The sequence below is a fragment of the Pristiophorus japonicus genome, chromosome 12 (assembly GCF_044704955.1).
Source record: "Pristiophorus japonicus isolate sPriJap1 chromosome 12, sPriJap1.hap1, whole genome shotgun sequence".
Classification (NCBI taxonomy): domain Eukaryota; kingdom Metazoa; phylum Chordata; class Chondrichthyes; family Pristiophoridae; genus Pristiophorus; species Pristiophorus japonicus.
In genome coordinates, this window is record NC_091988.1 from 164,937,843 (window position 1) to 164,958,378 (window position 20,536).

The following is a 20,536-nucleotide window of genomic DNA, read 5'->3' on the forward strand; positions in this document are numbered from 1 at the left end:
TTCCCAGCAAGTCTCCTCTCATATTCTGTTTTCCTCCTCCTTAATAAACCCTTTGTTCTCCTCTGCTGAATTCTAAATTTCTCCTAGTTCTCAGGTTTGCTGCTTTTTCTGGCCAAATTATATGCCTCTTCCTTGGATTTAACACTATCCCTAATTTCCCTTGTTAGCCATGGTTGAGCCACCTTCCCCGTTTTATTTTTACTCCAGACCGGGATGTACAATTGTTGAAGTTCATCCATGTGATCTTTAAATGTTTGCCATTGCCTATCCACCATCAACCCTTTAAGTATCATTTGCCAGTCTATTCTAGCCAATTCATGTTTCATTCCATCGAAGTTACCTTTCCTTAAGTTCAGGATCCTAGTCTCTGAATTAACTCTGTCACTCTCCACCTTAATAAAGAATTCTACCATATTATGTTCACTGTTCCCCAAGGGGCCTCGCACAACAAGATTGCTAATTAGTCCTTTCTTGTTACACAACACGCAGTCTAGGATGGCCAGCCCTCTAGTTGGTTCCTCAACATATTGCTCTAGAAAACTATCCCTAATATACTCCAGGAAATCCTCCTCCACCGTATTGCTACCAGTTTGGTTAGCCCAATCTATATGTAGATTAAAGCCACCCATGATAACTGCTGTACCTTTCTTGCATGCATCCCTAATTTCTTGTTTGATGCTGTCCCCAACCTCACTAGTACTGTTTGGTGGTCTGTACACAACTCCCACTAGCGTTTTCTGCCCTTTGGTATTCCGCAGCTCTACCCATACAGATTCCACATCATCCAAACTAATGTCCTTCCTTACTATTGCCTTAATTTTTTCTTTAACCAGCAACGCTACCTCACCTCCTTTTCCTTTCTGTCTCTCCTTCCTGAATATTGAATACCCCTGGATGTTGAGTTCCCAGCCTTGGTCACCCTCTAGCCATGTCTCCATAATCCCAATTATATCATATTCGTTAATAGCTGCCTGTGCAATTAATTTGTCCACCTTATTATGAATACTCCTCGCATTGAGGCACAGAGCCTTCAGGCTTGTCTTTTTAACACACTTTGTCCCTTTAGACTTTTGCTTATTTTACATTGGTATTGTTATCACTAGAACCTCATGAATGTCTCGGTAGATTGAGATACAGCAGACCTGATCTATACTATTATCCCATCAGTTTCTGAAACGTTTCTCTATCCTTCAATGTATTTCAGTCGGCTGACCATTGGCAAATATGCCTCAAAGATCATTCATCGTGGGAGTAAGTGGTTACTTCATTCCTTACAGTTTTATTATATTAAACTCTGTTGTACTTGCTGATTTAAAAAAATGTGTGGCTTCTTTCATTCTACTGGTAAGGATGTTGTAATTGTGTTGCATTATCTGTGAAGTCCAGATCTCAAACCTCAGGTTGGGTATTGTAAGCAGTTCTCTGCTATTATAAAGCAAAATACTGCGGATGCTAGAATCTGAAATAAAAACAGAAAATGCTGGAAATCTCAGTGGATCAGGCAGATCTGTGGAGAGAGAAACAGAGTTAATGTTTTGTGTCGAATCTAAAACACTAACTCTTTTTTTTCTCCACAGATGCTGCCTGACCCACTGAGATTTCCAGCATTTTCTGTTTTTATCGATGGGCTAACTGACTACCCAATATAGGAGATGAGACCAAACACAAACTTAATATGCATTTGTCAAAACAAAAGCAAAATATATGCAACTACAGTGGAATCTGTAAATTAGGGACACCTAAGGGACTTGCATCAGGTGCCCTTTATTTGCAGATGTCCTTATTCTCAGTATGTACAGTAAACCGGATGAGCCAAATATCAAGGGATTGTCTACATCTCCTGCAGTGTTCCTTTTTTCCCACCCACCTGGATTGTGCCTAATTCTGAAGCCCGGCCAGCGGGATTTGATTTGTTTTATTTTCTGTTCCTTGGGTTTCTCAGTTCCTTCCCACCTTGGGATCCTTTTCCATTGAAAGGATGTCCTGATCCTGGGATCTGCTATGTTTGCAGTCTGCATGGGGAGAGGCGCCTGCTGTAGGGTCGAAGTGCCTGGGAGATCCCAGCCAAATTGGGTGGGATTAATGTTCCATAGACCCCTGTCTGGACCCCCTCCCTCCGAGAGCTGCAGCTGCTAATGTTTGAAGTACTGGAGGGGTGGGTAGGGGGAGGTTAGCAGCTCATCAGTACCATCATGAGATTTGACCCTCAAATCGCAGCTTTACTTTTCCCCCGCTCTCACATGTGTTTGGTTGGGACTTGAGTGCTCGGCTCACGTGATGCGCCTGTTGATCTCAGTCTGACCAGAGCTTTTCCTCCTGCGTGGTTGCATTCACTCGGCATCTGAGCTCCTCTGCTGTGCACTAATTAGCATTTTAACTGAGAAATTCCTGATAATATTTGACAAGAATGGAGAAAAATGGATTCCACCACCTCAAGTCAGATGCAGTACTGCTCGACAGACTGAAGTTTGAAGGACTGCCCGGTTAGAGTTACCAACTTTGGTTGAAGGCATTCCTGGAGGTTTGATCATGTGCTGTTCTCACTACATGACATTTGACCATGCGATGCATGATCATGTGACATCTGATCACATGACTATTACAAAAGTTATTGCATTTATCCTCCAAAGGTTGGGCCCCCTGCACTTCACTATTTTTTGCTCGTGGTTTTTCACCAGTAGCTGTTGTGCAAGAAGTTCCAAGAACCAGGATGTCACCCATGAGCAGGCAAAGAGGGGAAAGCGAGAAATTACAGCACCTGTAACTTCCAGATCCTTTTATATTCCTCCTTTTTAGATATTGATCCTCTTCCCTACATAAGTGACTACACTCCAAAAGTACTTCATTGGCTGTAAAGCGCTTTGAGACGTCCGGTGGTCATGAAAGGCACCATGTAAATCCAAGTCTTTCTTTCCCTTTCAAATTTTGTTTTATAATGCTCCTGTGAAGTGCCTTGGGACATTTTTACTGCGTTAAAGGCGCTATATAAATACAAGTTGTGTTGTTATTAATTATTAGTCTCTTCCTCAATCGCCACATGTGATGATGGATGCGACGGTCTGATAGCCCTCAGTTTAAGAACCTTCCTCCTCCCATCCCCCTTGGTTCTTCCATTTTACTAGCTGCTCTTCTCTGTGCTGCTCCCACTCTATGTTGTTGCTGCTGCTTCTGGCTCTGCAAACAATGATGGTGCCCACCCCCACCCCCCGCTTGAGCCCAATCTTCTGACTCCTAATCCCCTTCTCTTCCTTTTCTCCTTCGCTCCCGGAGACCCCGTTTCCCAGTATGCATCTTTCACTCAGCCCCAATCTCTCCCGAGCCTCCATTCCCCATCTTTCCCCCAGTTCCCATTTCCCGGGCTGCTGGAGGCAGCGCCCTGGTGACCCACGCCCCATTTGGTGAGAATATCGGTCATTCCTGGATGGTGGGGAATCCTATGACCGGTGCAGTTCCCGGATTTTGTGGAATGGAGAATTAATTACCTAGCATCCATAGCAGCCGAGAAAGCACCCTATCTCTGGTTTATAGTTGTGTACAATTCAGTCCCAGAGATGGAGCGCTTGCTCTGCTATTGTGCCTGGTGGATAAAGTGATCCCCCCATTCCACAAAAGCCGTTCTTTCAGCCATTACTGCCTTGTGCTGACCAGCGTGTCCCGTTTTTTAAGTTAAAAACAGACAGTGCATTGAAGGCTATGTAGTTTAGAACTTCCTTCTCGTCAAATTACATATGTATCCTGTAATCAACATCACTAAAAACAGTTTATCTGGTCATTATCACATTGCTGTTTGTGGGAGCTTGCTGTGCGCACATTGGCTGCCGGGTTTCCCACATTACAACAGTGACTGCCCTCCAAAAGTACTTAATTGGCTGTACAACGCTTTAAGTCGTCAAAGGTGCTATATAAATGCAAGTTCGTTCTTTTTTACATGGTGCTTGTTAGTTATATTCTTTTATTTAAATAATATCTTTCCTGATACCTTGCAGTCAACTGACCTTAAGATGAATAACATTTTTACAAGCTTTTGAGATTGCCAGACCATTTTTCAACAAAGAAACAGTAATCGACGCAGAACTGGAAGCATGTAAATTAATTTCACAGATCATCATCTTGCTGAACTACCACAAATCAGACTCAGTTAGTGGCGATAACTCATACACATGCTTGCAATGTTGAGGAAGAACCTTAGCTTCAATAACACTGCGGTTCCCAACAACATAGCTCTGATGTAAGTAATAGTATAGATTTTCTATGCTCCTCACCAATTTTCTTCTCTGCTCTCCTGAAGGGATATGGTTTCTTGTTGGGATACTGTTCCTCAGGTACCAATCGCCCTCCAGGACCATATCCCGGTGGCCAATATTTCTATTTGAGCCAAAGCTAACCCTGACCTCGTCCAACATATACATGCACTTTCAGAAGGGTGGTTGGATCGTGATCAGGAGTGACAACCTTGTGCCATACACATTCTCCACAAAGAAGGTCTGCAGATGATCTGCTCCTAGGCTCCAGTCAAAACCTCTAACTGTCTCCTAGAAAGTGTCCAAAAGTAACGTAGGTTAATTTGTCCTATTTTTTTCCCGTGTGTGGAGAAAAATGACTCGAGTCTCTTTGGTGGTTCCTGTAGCCTAGCTTAGATCATGAACTCATATTTTAGGGAATTGTGGGCATGACCTTCAGCTGAATTCTACCATTCCAGAGGTCTTAGATTCAAAATCATTGGAAAAAGATCGAGAGGAGAGATGAGAATTCTTTTCAGTCGGAGAGTTGTGATCTGGGATGCTCTACCTGAAAAGGTGGTTGAAGCTGCTTCCAGAAATAATTTTAAAAGGGGCAGGTACTTGAGGATGAGAAATGTACAGGGTTATGGACAAAAAGCGGGGATATGGGACTAAGCGCGACTGCTCTTTCATAGCGCCAGTACAGGCACGACGGGTCAAATAGCCTCCCTCTGTCCTATAAGTTTCTATGATTCCCAGATCAGGCTGCACAGCTAGATTTAGATTCAGTTCCTTCTACTCTATTCCAATGTGGCCCTTAACCTGAAATTCAGAAAAGCATCACTGCATCAGTGTGAATCATTCCATTTTTTAGACTAATTAACCACGTGTCCTTACTGAGTGAGACTGTGGCTTTAGACTTCAGCTGTTTTGTACTGCGAATCTATATTCTTTGGTTGAAACTACCTCAGATTTTTTTCACAATAGCAGATATTCTACTCATCCCTTTTGGCTGAAACCAGTCACAGAGTCCAATGATGAAAAGTCATTAGTGGAGCCTACTGTACTATCCACTACTTAAAACAGAAAATTAGTACGGTTAGTGCACAAATTAGCGTGATTGCTTTGGAAATTAAAAATGAACAAAACTATTTTTCTCTTCCCAAATTTCCACCAGGAAGCAACTAATGAAAGGTTAATAATATCCCAGAAAGTATCTTTTGTTCAAAGTACTGCCCCATTTCACAGAGGAAAATAATACTCAGCACAATTTTGTCCGATATATTAGTAAAAACATCAAAGTGCTTAACAGCATGAAAATCTTCAACTAAGGTCTCCCTGTTCTACTCTGCTGATGCCTTCATGCATCCTGGAGTGATTCCATACACAAATGAAGGGCTGTGACTTCAAACTGAAATAAGAGTCACTGATCTAGAGTGACTCTCACTTCAGCTGGCTGGGAAATCGACAATCTCAGCCAGTAAGAATATTGACATTTTTGGTAAACAGGGAAAAAAGCTGCCACTGGATTTTCCTTCTTTAAGTACAGGCAACGCTCGATGGTCCGTACACGGATCTAACGGAGAACCCGCTGCAACGGCACTTTTAAAAACTGTGATTCTGTCCCGTGCACGGCTGCACACGACCATTAAACCCACCCCACACACAGTCCTGCGCTGACACACACACAGCATTATCACTACACACAGAGGAAGGGCTTTATTTTATAATAATGCTGTCTCGACCTTAAAGGAATCCTTGTAGAGCAATCAAATTAACTTGGACCTGGACAGTCTGTCCGCTCATACTGCGACCCATCCTCACGTTATCAGATCGAAGGCATTGTTCCCAACCCCGCTCTTTTAGGGCACTATCCAGATCATCACACTGGAAGCAAGTTCAGAGGGGCAAAAGATTTATCCAACTCTTCCTCCCTTCCCTGCCGTCTTTCCGCTTTCTGATCTTGGTGAATGTGCAGTCTGGAGTATCACTGAGAGTGCCGCCTCGGGGGTAAGTAAAGCCGAGTTTCATTCGACCTCCAGCGGTTGAAGCTTTAAGACTGGCCATTTTAAGAAAAAGTAGACACAGTATAACATGGGTCTCTTCACTTTATATTAAAATGAATAGGTGGACAATCCCATCCTGGAGTGCACAGAAGCAGAAAAGCATCAAAGTACTGTATAAATTTGGGACCCAAACATTCTCGGCAAGTTGCACTCGCCCTAGCGACAAAATCGTTCACCCGGAATAGCCCGATCCCCGAGGGCCCCGGATAATCGAGAGTTGCCTGTAATTATTTTTAACAGAAACGGCTAATTCTCCTAATGTACTGAATGTGCCACTTGGTACTGAGATAGCTACTATGAGTAGTCATTAAAATGATATATTATTCATGAACATGACACATGGTAGAAAATCCTTTACTTTAGAGCCACCGATGACTGCCATTAATATTGCAAATCAAAGCATGAAGACTAGAAACTGGATTTTCCTTTTTATTGAACAGTTAATGAACTACCTAAACTTAGTTATTCTTTGTTATGCATATTCTGAATATATTTAAATATTTTGTTATCATGTGACCTGATGTGACCTCTATTGAGTTGGCTGTGTATGTAGCCTTCCCGTTCCCAGAAATAAGCCAGATTTACCCTCCCCCACCATTACCACAGCTATTTTCCAATCAAGGTATAAGGGCAGACTGAAAAATGTTTTTTTTTCATGGCCGTATAATATAATTACATGACAAAACATTCCTCAAATTATGTAATGAGACACAATGCAATTTTGTACAGAAATTGCACAAATTATTTGACACTGAAAAAACATTTTGGCCTAGAAATTTGGATTATTGGTGCCTCCCGTGGGAGGTGCTAACTGGGAGCAAACAACTTTGCAACCGGGCACTGCGCCGCTAACAACTCCCGCTAGCTCGTAGTGCCCCGTTCCGCTGCATGGTGATGTCATCACCGTGCGCAATGCCACGTTAGCGCCCCGGAACCTAAATTGGGTATCGTTCCCTAAAGCTGCGCCAGGCGATGACAGCGACAATGTCAGGGGACACGAACCGGGTGGCCGGCCGCTCACCGGGTGCAATTTAAAGGGGAGGACTGATGCAGTTAGAAAAAAATTCATGTGACTTTTTCCTGCGCCCCGTTGGCGCTTTGAATGTAGGGTCCGTGCCACGATCGGTCAGCCCGGCACTCTGCTTGAGCGCCGAGCTGTTGGCATGGCACCACAGCTCCTCGGTGGTCCAAGTAGGACCCTTTTTTAGCTGCAGAGTTTGCAGATTGGGCCCATCCCTTTAATTAAGGGAAGAACCCCTCCTATACGGCAGAGCTACGCGGCCCAGTGCATGGCGCTGTGCCCCGCTCCCGACACGTCCGCCTCGCTAACGCCCCAGAAAGGGAGTGGAACGCTTCCTTTAGCACTCTTTTCGGGGGTGTTTTTCGTGCGTGGAGAGACTTCTGCGCCTAGCGCAATGCCTCGCGAGTGTTACCATCCCCAAATGCAGCAGTAGCAAATTTTTTACCCTTTTAAAGCAGATTTTATCCTGGTGCTGTTTTCAGATTTCACCATTTGTGAGTAGTCCCATTGTTTACACTAACTCTAACCCCCTTTTCCCAGTGGCAGACTTGCTGACCAGGTTGCTTGAGCCTGGCATTGGTAGAAGGAAGCTGGATTTAGTAGTATAAATGCCAAGAGAAGGCTCATAGGTTTCCTGGAATCCAAACTAAAACAATTCCAGTCATAAGTCTGGCAGTCAGCAGTACTTTGACGATGTGCAGTTCCATATTTTCAAATGTTTAAAAATACTGGGACAGGGGGTTGGTTGGTGATATGGGTTCACTTCTGAGATCTAGGTTCAATCACAGTCCAGACTGATGTGCTGCATGGCTGGAAGGGCTCTAAGTGAAATGTTTTGGTCAATCTCAACCTATTACCTAGTGGGCACACAACAGCCCATAGATTGCTTTCAATTAGCAGAAGACGATTTTACATTTACAAATTGCGACTGATAGCAACTGAACCATGTATTTGCTATCAGCTGTGGTTGGTATAATAAACTTGACAGCTTACCCTCTTCTAACTGCAATGTAGAGCCACTACTTTTTGGGTTTTAGAAGCTGCTGCCTGCTTTACCACACTTGAGGACTCTGCTTTTTCCCAGTGCCTGATTTGGAATGGCATCAGCTGGAAGTGTAAGTGGGGAAAAGCTGGTTATAGTGTCCCTCTCCTAAAGTCAGCACAAAAATATGAATGTACCGAGAAAGGAAATAAGGATAGCTGGTGCAGGAAGTGGAAAAATTCCCACTGCACAGAGCACTCTTCTGAGTTTATTGTTAAGTGATGTTATTAGGTAGAATAAAGAGATGTACTAGCCATGTTATATTGGCCCCCAGAGTGTTTAGTACTGACATCACTCACCTTCATGAATAAAAAGATTTGTTTAAACTATTAAACTAACAGAAAACAGAGAGTCGGGATAAAAGGTTCATTCTCAGGTTGGCAATCAGTAACTAGTGGGGATCAATACTGGGATCCCAACTGTTTACATTCAATATTAACGACTTGGAAGAAAGGATTGAGTGTAACGTCTGAAAGAACCAATCGAAGAGGTGGCAGAGTAATGAGGAGGCGAATGTACAACCAACGAAGGTACAAGGAAAAGCAATCTTACTTCAACTTCTCTGAAAACACGTGTCTTGGGAAGCTGTGCTTCCGGAAGGAGGTCATTGATGAGATATGCCAACTCATCAAGGGGGATCTGCAGCCTACCAGCAGCATCAGGACCGCACTGCCCATTGAGGTAAAGGTTACTGCGGCACTATCCTTCTACGCATCTGGATCCTTTCAGGCTTCGGTTGGCGACATTTGTGGTATATCTCAGCACGCCACACACTGCTCCATTCGACAGGTGACTGAAGCCCTTTACGCTCGCACGATGGACTTTATAAACTTCCCTATGACCAAGGAGGCACAGACCGGGAGGGCTTTGGGTTTCTCGAGAATAGCAAACTTCCCCAAGGTGCAGGGAGCTATAGACTGCACGCACATCGCCATGAAATCCCCTTTACAAAACCCGGAGGTGTTTCGTAACCGAAAGGGATTCCAAGAACTTCTGTGCACTGATGCATCACATCAGATAAGTAATGGAAACCTTGTTTGCCGGGGAAACTTGCATCCCTTCCCCATGGAACCAGTGGATTGGTGTATTTGGACTTTCAAAAGGCTTTTGACAAGGTCCCACATAAGAGATTAGTGTGCAAATTTAAAGTACATGGTATTGGGGGTAATGTATTGACGTGGATAGAGAACTGGTTGGCAGACAGGAAGCAAAGAGTAGGAATAAATGGGTCCTTTTCAGAATGGCAGTCAGTGACTAGTGGGGTGCTGCAAGGTTTAGTGCTGGGACCCCAGCTATTTACAATATACATTAGTGATTTAGACAAAGGAATTGAATGTAATATCTCCAAGTTTGCAGATGACACTAAGCTGGGTGGCAGTGTGAGCTCTGAGGAGGATGCTAAGAGGCTGCAGGGTGACTTGGACAGGTTAGGTGAGTGGGCAAATGCATGGCAGATACAGTATAATGTGGATAAATGTGAGGTTATCCACTTTGGTGGCAAAAACAGGAAGGCAGAAAATTATCTGAATGGTGACAGATTAGGAAAAGGAGAGGTGCAATGAGACCTGGGTGTCATGGTACATCAGTCATTGAAAGTTGGCATGCAGGTACAGCAGGCGGTGAAGAAGGCAAATGGCATGTTGGCCTTCATAGCAAGAGGATTTGAGTATAGGAGCAGGGAGGTCTTATTGCAGTTGTACAGGGCCTTGGTGAGGCCACACCTTGAATATTGTGTACAGTTTTGGTCTCCTAATCTGAGGAAGGACATTCTTGCCATTGAGGGAATGCAGCGAAGGTTCATCAGACTGATTCCCGGGATGGCAGGACTGACATATGAAGAAAGACTGGATCAACTAGGCTTGTATTCACTGGAATTTAGAAGAATGAGAGGGGACCTCATAGAAACATAAAATTCTGACGGGATTGGACAGGTTAGATGCAGGAAGAATGTTCCCGATGTTGGGGAAGTCCAGAACCAGGGGTCACAATCTAAGAATAAGGGGTAAACCATTTAGGACTGAGATGAGGAGAAACATCTTCACTCAGAGAATTGTGAACCTGTGGAATTCTCTGCCACAGAAATTTGTTGAGGCCGGTTCATTAGATATATTCAAAAGGGAGTTCAATGTGGCCCATACGGCTAAAGGGATCAAGGGGTATGGAGAAAAAGCAGGAATGGGGTACTGAACTTGCATGATCAACCTCAAAGGGCTGAATGACCTACTCCTGCACCTATTTTCTATGTTTCTATGAAAGGAGAACGAGAGGGCAAAGTAAAGGTGACATGTTTCTCAAAATTAAAGTCTCAATGCTGACACGCATTATTGATATCAATGGAAAAGAAAATTATACAAAGTATAAGTTAGGCTACTGATTCACGATCATCTGTTTTTCACCTGGCAATAAAAGGTAAAATTGCACCTAGTGAAGAAAAAATATTGCCCTAGAAATTCCACCTTTGGGTGCGCAGCGGCACAGGATGCGTGCCCTGCGCTTGAATGGTGAGGCCTGAGGTGCACCCAATATTGGGCCAGCCGGCAAAGAGACGTGCAGATCTGGGGGTCGGATCAGGACCTGGAGTCCCTGGGATCAGTGTTGGGATTGGGTTCAGGAATTGCGAGGCCAGGGATTGAGGGGGCGGGTTCTGGGGATCAGTGATCGAGAGAGGAGGCCGGATGGACAGGAATAAGAAGCCGGAAATTGGGAGAGGAGGCATTGCAGCAACTTGCCACGGCTTCTTCGGCAGCAGCTCCCAAACCCGCGACCTCTACCACCTAGAAGGACCAGGGCATTAAGCGCATGGGAGCACCGTCACCTGCAAATTCCCCTCCAGTCACACACCATCCTGACTTGGAAATGTATCACTGTTCCTTCATCGTCGCTGGATCAAAGTCCTGGAACTCCCTAACAGCACTGTGGGAGTACCTTCACCACGCGGACTGCATCGGCTCACCACCACCTTCTCGGGGGCAATTAGGGATGGGCAATAAATGCTAGCCTCGCCATCAACGCCCACATCCCATGAACAATTAAAAAAAAATGCCTGGAATCAGGCATTATCTTAAATTTATGCTCTCTTATTACCATCTTAGTGAAAACAATCTATCACTATTTCTTTTATCACTATACCCTGAGGACCTCTATTAGATCATCCTTTAACTTTCCTAACAAAGTATGTCTCATCCTTTGCAACACCCTAATTCCTAACCTCCATTAATGTGAGACAATTATTCCAGGAGATGATGATAAGTGATAAGTGCGTCTAAATAATTTAACTGAAAAGTATTTACACTTTGATATGTTCTGGTTGGTTATTTTTAAATTATTTTCTTTATCCTGTTGGATGAATATCTCTTGAACTCTGCAGACGTTCAAAGACCAGTTTTATACTGAATAAAACATTTCTCAGACACATCAAAGATTGAACAATTTAAATTAAAGTACGTACAGAATTGTGTCCTTTAAACAAAATATTTATTTGTTCTGTGATACTATTCATATATCTGATGGCATTTCGTGCTTTTGTTAGAATCATCTTCCTAACTATTGATTTTTATTTTTCAAGGACTCAAGTGAAAGAAATCCTACAGTAATGTTCTTCAGGAGGTCAAGTCAGCCAGTGGCCCTGGCTCGCCTAATAGAAATAGTAAAGAACTGAACTGTGAAATGTTGCAGTTTCAAAGGTGGTTCAGTTCTTTTTTTCTCCACTTTGTTTTTCTGTATTCCCTGAAACAAGATGTTAATAGGATCACCTATAGGGGGGCTGCATTGTATAAGCCATTTAAAGGTGATGAGAGGGTAGTTTGTTTTATGATAGTCTTACTGGCAGAGCTCTTAATAGACATCAGGATTAGAACCTAAAGCTTTAGCAGTTTCAAAATTCAAAAGTGATTTGAGGAACTGAGTTAGTGATTCAACAAGATATTAAACTCCATTGTGGCCTTAAACAGTCCCTGTCCCTTGTTTTTTTTTGACCATATACCATAGGAGTAAATTGCCAACGTCACACAGCTGGCAGTGAGCCTCACTGGCAGGAGCGAATATCAGAAATACGTGGGTTCAAATTTCCGACATGCACTCCCAGGCAAGCCTTACCGCCAGCAATGTGAAGTCGGAAAAATGACCTCTCATATTGTCTATTTAAAAATAAATGAGTAAGTAGTTTTGATTTATGAAAAGTTTCTTGAGAACTCTAATATTGGAAGGTTATTTACATTTGTTTTTATCAAGCAAATGTATTTGAGTTTGTTTTTCCACTTCAAAAGTCACAAAGAACTGGAATACCCTAAATCAAGTGTTTGAAAATCGATGTGTGGGGAGGGGGGTGAGGGTGCAATACCCTTATGTAAATGTTGGGAACGAACAGTCTGGATCCAGGTTGAAACCCCCCCACTCTCCTGCCGCCACTGGAAAAATCAACAAGTACCTCCTTAGAGCTCATGAGGGGGCCAAAATGTATGCCAAGCCGGGAAAAGGGAACTCTCAGTCTGCGAATTCCTGCGCCCGGCCATAACCCTTCCTACACTGATGACCTTGTTTGGATGGGGGTAGAGATTCCAGTCCTTATTAGGCATAGAGGAACATCGGGAAAGGCAGTGGTCTGGTGTAGCCAGGTCTTGGCCTAATTTATGGTAATTCCACCACACTTCTGTTGGAGTTATGGAAAGGCTCCAATGTTTGATTCCCAGATGTTTTAACAGTTGGTTGTTGGAGTTCCTCAAGGCAGTGTCCTAGGCCCAACCATCTTCAGCTGCTTCATCAATGACCTTCCCTCCATCACAAGGTCGGAAGTAGGGATGTTCACTGATGATTGCAGTGTTCAGTTCCATTCGCAACTCCTCAGATAATGGAGCAGTCCATGCCCGCATGAAGCAAACCTAAATAACATTCAGGCTTGGGCTGATAAGTGGCAAGTAACATTCTCATCACACAAGTGCCAGGTAGTGACAGTCTCCAACAAGCAAGAGTCTAACCAACGCCCCTTGACATTCAAGGGTGTTACCATCGCTGAATCCTCCACCATCAACATCCTGAGGGTCACTATTAACCAAAAACTTAACTGCATGGGCCACATAAATACTCCCCAAAGCCTTTCATAGAAACATAGAAAATAGGTGCAGGAGTAGGCCCTTCGGCCTTTCGAGCCTGCACCACCATTCAATAAGATCATGGTTGATCATTCACCTCTGTATTCCCTTTCCCGCTTTCTCTCCATACCCCTTGATCCCTTTAGCCATAAGGGTCATATCTAACTCCCTCTTGAAGATATCTAATAAACTGGCATCAACAACTCTCTGCGGTAGAGAATTCCACAGGTTAACAACTCTCTGAGTGAAGAAGTTTCTCCTCAACTTGGTTCTAAATGGCTTACCCCTTATCCTTAGACTGTGACCCCTGGTTCTAGACTTCCCCAACATCGGGAATATTCTTCCTGCATCTAACCTGTCCGGTCCTGTCAGAATTTTATATGTTTCTATGAGATCCCCTCTCATTCTTCTAAACTCCAGTGAAAACAGGCCCAATCGATCCAGTCTCTCCTCATATGTCAAAAATGCCATCCCGGTAATCAGTCTGGTGAACCTTCGCTGCACTCTCTCAATAGCAAGAACGTCTTTCCTCAGATTAGGAGACCAAAACTGAACACAATATTCCAAGTGAGGCCTCACCAAGGCCTGTACAATTGCAGTAAGACCTCCCTGCTCCTATGCTCCTATGCTCCTGTACTCTTCACCACCTGCTGTACCTGCATGCCAACTTTCAATGACTGATGTACCATGACACCCAGGTCTCGTTCCACCTCTCGTTTTCCTAATCTGCCACCATTCAGATAATCTGCTTTCATGTTTTTGCCACCAAAGTGGATAACCTCACATTTTTCCACATTATACTGCATTCCATGCATTTGCCCACTCACCTAACCTGTCCAAGTCACCCTGCAGCCTCTTAGCATCCTCCTCACAGCTCAACGCCACCCAGCTTAGTGTCATCTGCAAACTTGGAGATATTACACTCAGTTCCTTCATATAAATTATTGATGTATATTGTAAATAGCTGGAGTCCCAGCACTGAGCCCTGCGGCACCCTATTGGGTGCCATTCTGAAAAGGACCCGTTTATCCTGACCCTCTGCTTCCTGTCTGCCAGCCAGTTCTCTATCCTTTTCAATAGATTACCCCAAATACCATGTGCTTTGATTTTGCACACCAATCTCTTGTGTGGGACCTTGTCAAAAGCCTTTTGAAAGTCCAAATACACCACATCCACTGGTTCTCCCTTGTCAACTCTACTGGTTACACCCTCAAAAAATTCCAGAAGATTTGTCAAGCATGATTTCCCTTTCATAAACCCATGCTGACTTGGACTGATCCTGTCCCTGCTTTCCAAATGCGCTGCTATTTCATCTTTAATAATTGATTCCAACATTTTCCCAATTACTGATGTCAGGCTATCCGGTCTATAATTCTCTCTCCCTCCTTTTTTAAAAAGTGGTGTTACCCTCCAGTCCAAAGGAACTGATCCAGAGTCGATAGACTGTTGGAAAATGATCACCAATGCATCCACTATTTCTAGGGCCACTTCCTTAAGTACTCTGGGATGCAGAATTTCAGGCCCTGGGGATTTATCGGCCTTCAATCCCATCAATTTCCCTAACACAATTTCCTGACTAATAAGAATTTCCTTCAGTTCCTCCTTCTCGCTAGACCTCGGTCCCCTAGTATTTCCGGAAGGTTATTTGTGTCTTCCTTCATGAAGCCAGAAGCAAAGTATTTGTTCAATTGGTCTGCCATTTCATTGTTCTCCATTATAAATTCACCTGATTCTGACTGCAAGGGACCTACTTTTGTTTTCATTAATCTTTTTCTTTTCACATATCTATAGAAGCTTTTGCAGTCAGTTTTTATGTTCCCAGCAAGCTTCCTCTCGTACACTATTTTCCCCCTCCTAATTAAACCCTTTGTCCTCCTCTGCTGAATTGTAAATTCCTCCCAGTCCTCAGATTTGCTGCTTTTTCTGGCCAATTTGTATGCCTCGTCCTTGGATTTAACACTATCCCTAATTTCCCTTGTTAGCCATGGTTGAGCCACCTTTCCCGTTTTATTTTTACTCCACAGGGATGTACAATTGTTGAAGTTCATCCATGTGATCTTTAAATGTTTGCCATTGCCTATCCACCGTCAACCCTTTAAGTATCATTCGCAAGTCTATTCTAGCCAATTCACTTCTCATACCATCAAAGTTACCTTTCCTTAAGTTCAGGACCCTAGTCTCTGAATTAACTGTGTCACTCTCCATCTTAATAAAGAATTCTACCATATTATGGTCACTCTTCCCCAAGGAACCTCGTACAACAAGATTGCTAATTAGTCCTTTCTCATTACACATCACCTAGTCTAGGATGGCCAGCCCTCTCGTTAGTTCCTTGACATATTGGTCTAGAAAACCATCCCTAATACAGTCCAGGAAATCCTCCTCCACTGTATTGCTACCAGTTTGGTTAGCCCAAGCTACCATCTAAAAGGCACAAGTCAGGAGTGTGATGGGATACTCTCCACTTGCCTGGATGAGTGCAGCTCCAACAACGCACAAAAAGCTCGACACCATCCAGAATAAAGCAGCCTACTTGATTGGCACCCTATCTACCACCTTTAACATTCACTCCCTCCATCACCGGCGCATTGTGGCTGCAGTGTGTACTATCTACAAGAGGCTCTACAGCAACTCGCCAAGGCTTCTTCAGCAGCACTTCCCAAACCCTCAACCTCCAGCACCTAGAAGAACATAGGAACAGGCATAGAACAGACTCGTGGGGCTGAATGGCCTATAATTCAATGAGATCATGGCTGATCTGCGATCTAACTCCATATCACTTAACACCTTTGGTTAACAAAAAGCTATCAATCTCCAATTTAAAATTAACAATTGATCTAGCATCAATTGCCTTTGCGGAGGAGAGTTTCAAACTTCTACCACCCTTTGTGTGTAGAAATGATTCCTAATTTCACTCCTCAAAAGTCTGGCTCTAATTTTTAGACTATGCTCCCTAGTCCTAGAATCCCCAACCAGCAGAAATAGTTTTTCTCTATCTAACCTATCTGTTCCCCTTAATATGCTGAAAACTTCAATCACATCACCCCTTAATCTTCTAAATTCGAGGGAATACAACCCGAATTTGTGTAATCTGTCCTCGTAACTTAACCTTTGAAGTCCAGGTATCATTCTGGTAAACCTACGCTGCACTCCCTCCAAGGTCAATATATCATGCCCTGAACTGCTCACAGTACTCCAGGTGTGGTCTAACCAGGGTTTTGTACAGCTGCAGCATAACTTCTACCACCTTACACTCTAGTCCTCTAGATATAAAGGCCAACATTTCATTAGCCTTTTTGATTATTTTCTGCATCTGTTCATGACATTTTAATGATCTATGTACCTGAACACCCAAGTCTCTATGGACATCCACTGTTTTTAGCTTTTCACCATTTAGAAAGTACCCTGTTCTATCCTTTTTAGGTCCAAAGTGGATAACCTCACATTTGCTTACAATGAAATCCTTTTGCCACAGTTTTGCCCATTCACTTAATCTATCAATATCTCTTAGTAATTTTATGCTTTCATCTAGACTGCCTATAATGCTGCCTATCTTTGTGTCATTGGCAAATTTGGATATATGACTTTCCATGACATCATCTAAGTTGTTAATAAATATTGTGAATAATTAAGGCCCTAACACAGATCCCTGTGGGACACCACTAGTCACATCCTGCCAATTTGAGTACCTACCCATTATTCCTACTCTCTGTCTCCTGCCGCTCAGCCCATTTCCTAACCAGGTCAATAATCTGCCCTCAATTCCATGGGCTTCTACCTTAGATAACAATCTCTTATGTGGGACTTTTATCAAATGCCTTCTGAAAGTCCATATAAATAACATTCATAGATATTCCCCTGTCCACTACTTTAGACACCTCTTCAAAAAATTCAATCAGATTTGTCAGGCATGACCTACATTTCACAAAACCATGCTGGCTCTCTCTGATCAACTTAACATTTTTGAGGTGTTCAGTCACCCTATCCTTAATTATAGACTCTGGCAATTTCCAGACAACAGATATTAGGCTAACTGGTCTAAAATGCCCTGGTTTCCCCCTGTCGCCATTCTTAAAAAGCAGCATGACATGCACAATTCTCCAATTTAATGGGACAGTTCCTGAATCTAGAGAACTTTGGAAGAGTATAGTTAGGGCATCTGCAATGTGCTCACCTACTTCCTTTAATATCCTGCGATGGAAACCATCTGGCCCTGGGGATTTGTCACGCTTTCGTGCCATTATTTTCTTCACAAGGGCAGCAGATGCACGGAAACACCATCACTTGTACTAGTGCTCCACGTTACACACCATCCTGACTTGGAAATATATTGCCGTTCTGCGGACTGCAGTGGTTCAAGAAAATGGCTTACTACCACCACCTTCTCGAGGGCAATTAGGGATGGGCAATAAATGCTGGCCTTGTCGGCGATGCCCACATCCCAGGAATGAATAAAAAAACATGAATGTTTGGAAACAGCACTAGGACACTTAACAGTATTTGTGTGTTTAAAGCTTAATGATTTCTAACTATGCTTTTGAGACCCTCCTTAATCCTCACATCTTCGACCAAGCTTGTAATCACCCATCTTAATATCTCCTCCTTTACCTTGCCGTTCATATTTTCCTTACGCCTCTGTGAAGTACTTTGAGACAATTTTCTATACGAAAGGCGCTGTGTAAATGCAAGTTGTTGTAGTAGATTAAAACGCAGTGGGTAAAAGTCTCCATCTCAGACAAATACCAGTTGTAGTGGCACAGGTAGTGTCAGAGTACTGCAATCCTGACCTACTTTCCAAAAACAAACCTTGTCGAAGGAAGCATGTTATGTACATTGGGTCACGTTGATAATAACAATAATCTGCTTGCCTATTTTCCCTTCACATTGGACCCCAAAAATTTAAAAATAGAATCTGTGCTTATTTATATTCCATGAGTTCACAGATTCTGGTTGACTTTCTGTTGTACATAAATTAAAAGAAGAATTGTTCTATCGTTGGGGACAACCATTCAAGCATTACTGGTGTTAGTAGTTTGTTTGGGAGAAAAGGGATCATAAATAAAATTATAAACAAAAAATGAATTCTCCCATTGCTCTCAAATGTATACTATTGAAGAGGTAAACAACAGTCAATGGGTGATTCCTTGTGCATTTTATATTATCGACGGCTAAAATTAAAATGTAAACACTCTTGTAATATGAGATATAATAAAACATTACCTCCTACAAAGGTCTTCTCTAGGTAATCAATAATTTGGTTGTAATCACTGATGATATTGTCCCCATGGATCAGCACTGGCACTTCTTCACCGAGGTTCAGCCGCATAAACCATGGCTCTTTGTGTTCAGTTAATGGTAAACTAACATCTCGTTCATCACATTGCACACCTTTCTCTGCAATCAGTAGACGGACCTGCAATAAAGAAACACTTTTCAAATGACTTTTCAATTATATCAAACAAATGTAAATCAATACTGAGATAATGGTTTGGGAGAGGGGGAAGCATTATGGTTTGCATATACGCTTTTAAAGGACTGCAACCACTGAAGTTTTTTGAGACCATGCAATGACCTCTGTATGATTTATCTCAGCGTTTCTACTTGTAGTTCCAATGATTCGATTTGACCTCCAGAACTACAGTCCCTCTGTGGGTACAGCTTCCACCTCTAATTCCTTATCACATCATTGATTCCAATAAAGAATACACGTGTCAGACATAAATTCTTCTTCATATTTCACTGTGAGATAAATAATACGTTGGGAACAATGCACAGAGTTAATTTTTGTAGGAAGCAGCTCATTTTTAATTTTGCACATTTTAATTTGTGCACCTAGTGCGTGCATCACAGGAAGATTATTACTGGCACAATTCATTTGGGCTTTTTTTTTGAGACAGATAGACACACTACATTTGTGAAAGTAAAGTCAAGTAAAAATAAATTGTTTCACAGTACTCTGAAAATCAAGAGATCTTTACCATATCTCGCTAGTTGAATAGTCAAGTGGGCATGTTGCTACATTCTACTACTGAGTTTTGGGATTTATGTAATTAGTTTGACCAGTTATTACCTTGGTCACACCAGCTCCTCCTGGCTCCACATTCAGTTAAGTTTGCTTATTTTTTTGGAAGCAGCCTACAGCGGTCCCTTTAAAAACAGTTGTTTTGGCTGATTTGAGGCCTGAGAAGACTAATGCATGCACAACGCAAACTGTGGTCAAACACTTGGTAAATTTGGTAAAGGGGCCTGAACTGGGAGATAGGCCAATGCTTGTTTCAGGTAGAAGCCTGGGACAATTAAGGAAAGCCCTATCTCAGTCACAGGCGGTCCCTCGAAACGAGGATGACTTGCTTCCACGCCAAAAAAAGGATGAGTTCACAGGTATTTCGAATAAAGAACCCAAACTACATCCTCAAGGATGGAAGATGCCTGTGCATGGATTTTTTTCATGTGTGGTGGCCGTTGCACACCAGCCACCACACAGGCTTGACAGAGCTAGTTCTTGGTCCAGTGGCAAGGATTAACCAAGACAACTGGAGATCTGCTCTGCTGCATGGACCTAGTGCACACACATATCGCAGTGTGGGCTGGCCCATGCTGCTCCTGGGTACCTGGCCCCGAACTCACACCTCCCCTGAGCCCCGATCACATCCCTCCACAGTCTCTCACAGCTCCTTTGCCCCAACCTCTTGCTGTATCTGCCCACGCTCCAATCACTGACCTGGACCTTGCTGAAGTCACTCTTTGCTGCTGTCGTCCTCCTGCACCAGCTCACGCTGTACCTTGTAGTGGCGTGCCTCCACGCTGCCCATGGCCGCCGCTCACCACTCCTTTTATGGCCCTGACCTGTCGCTGACGGTCTCTCGCAGGTCGGGGCCTCCACGCTGCCCATGGCCGCTGCTCGCCGCTTATTTTATGGCCCCGACCTGCCGCTGACGGTCTAACATGGTGACCAATGCATTTCCTGTGCGTTTCAGTCACGTGTGATCGTCAACAAAAATTGGCCGTTTGTGGACCTGCTGTGCGCCTGATAAACAGGTGAAGCAAGTTTGTTCTCTCTACATCACCCTAACAACATATCTTAGCCTAAACCTCAGAAA

The 20,536-nt window shown here is 43.3% G+C and overlaps 1 protein-coding gene across 5 annotated transcripts in view; it reads right to left on the reverse strand.

The window, feature by feature from the left end:
• The window catches only part of gdap1l1 (ganglioside induced differentiation associated protein 1-like 1), an 86,026-nt gene that overhangs the window by 55,113 nt on the left and 10,377 nt on the right, over positions 1 to 20,536 (reverse strand). For 3 of the 5 annotated variants that reach the window (XM_070896100.1, XM_070896101.1, XM_070896097.1), the window contains exon 2: positions 18,657 to 18,849. In XM_070896100.1, the coding sequence (XP_070752201.1) occupies positions 18,657 to 18,849 (193 nt within the window). Of the gene's footprint in view, positions 1 to 11,107; positions 11,124 to 18,656; positions 18,850 to 19,101; positions 19,111 to 20,536 lie in introns of all 5 variants that reach the window. The other 2 variants (XM_070896096.1, XM_070896098.1) reach the window with 2 other exon arrangements.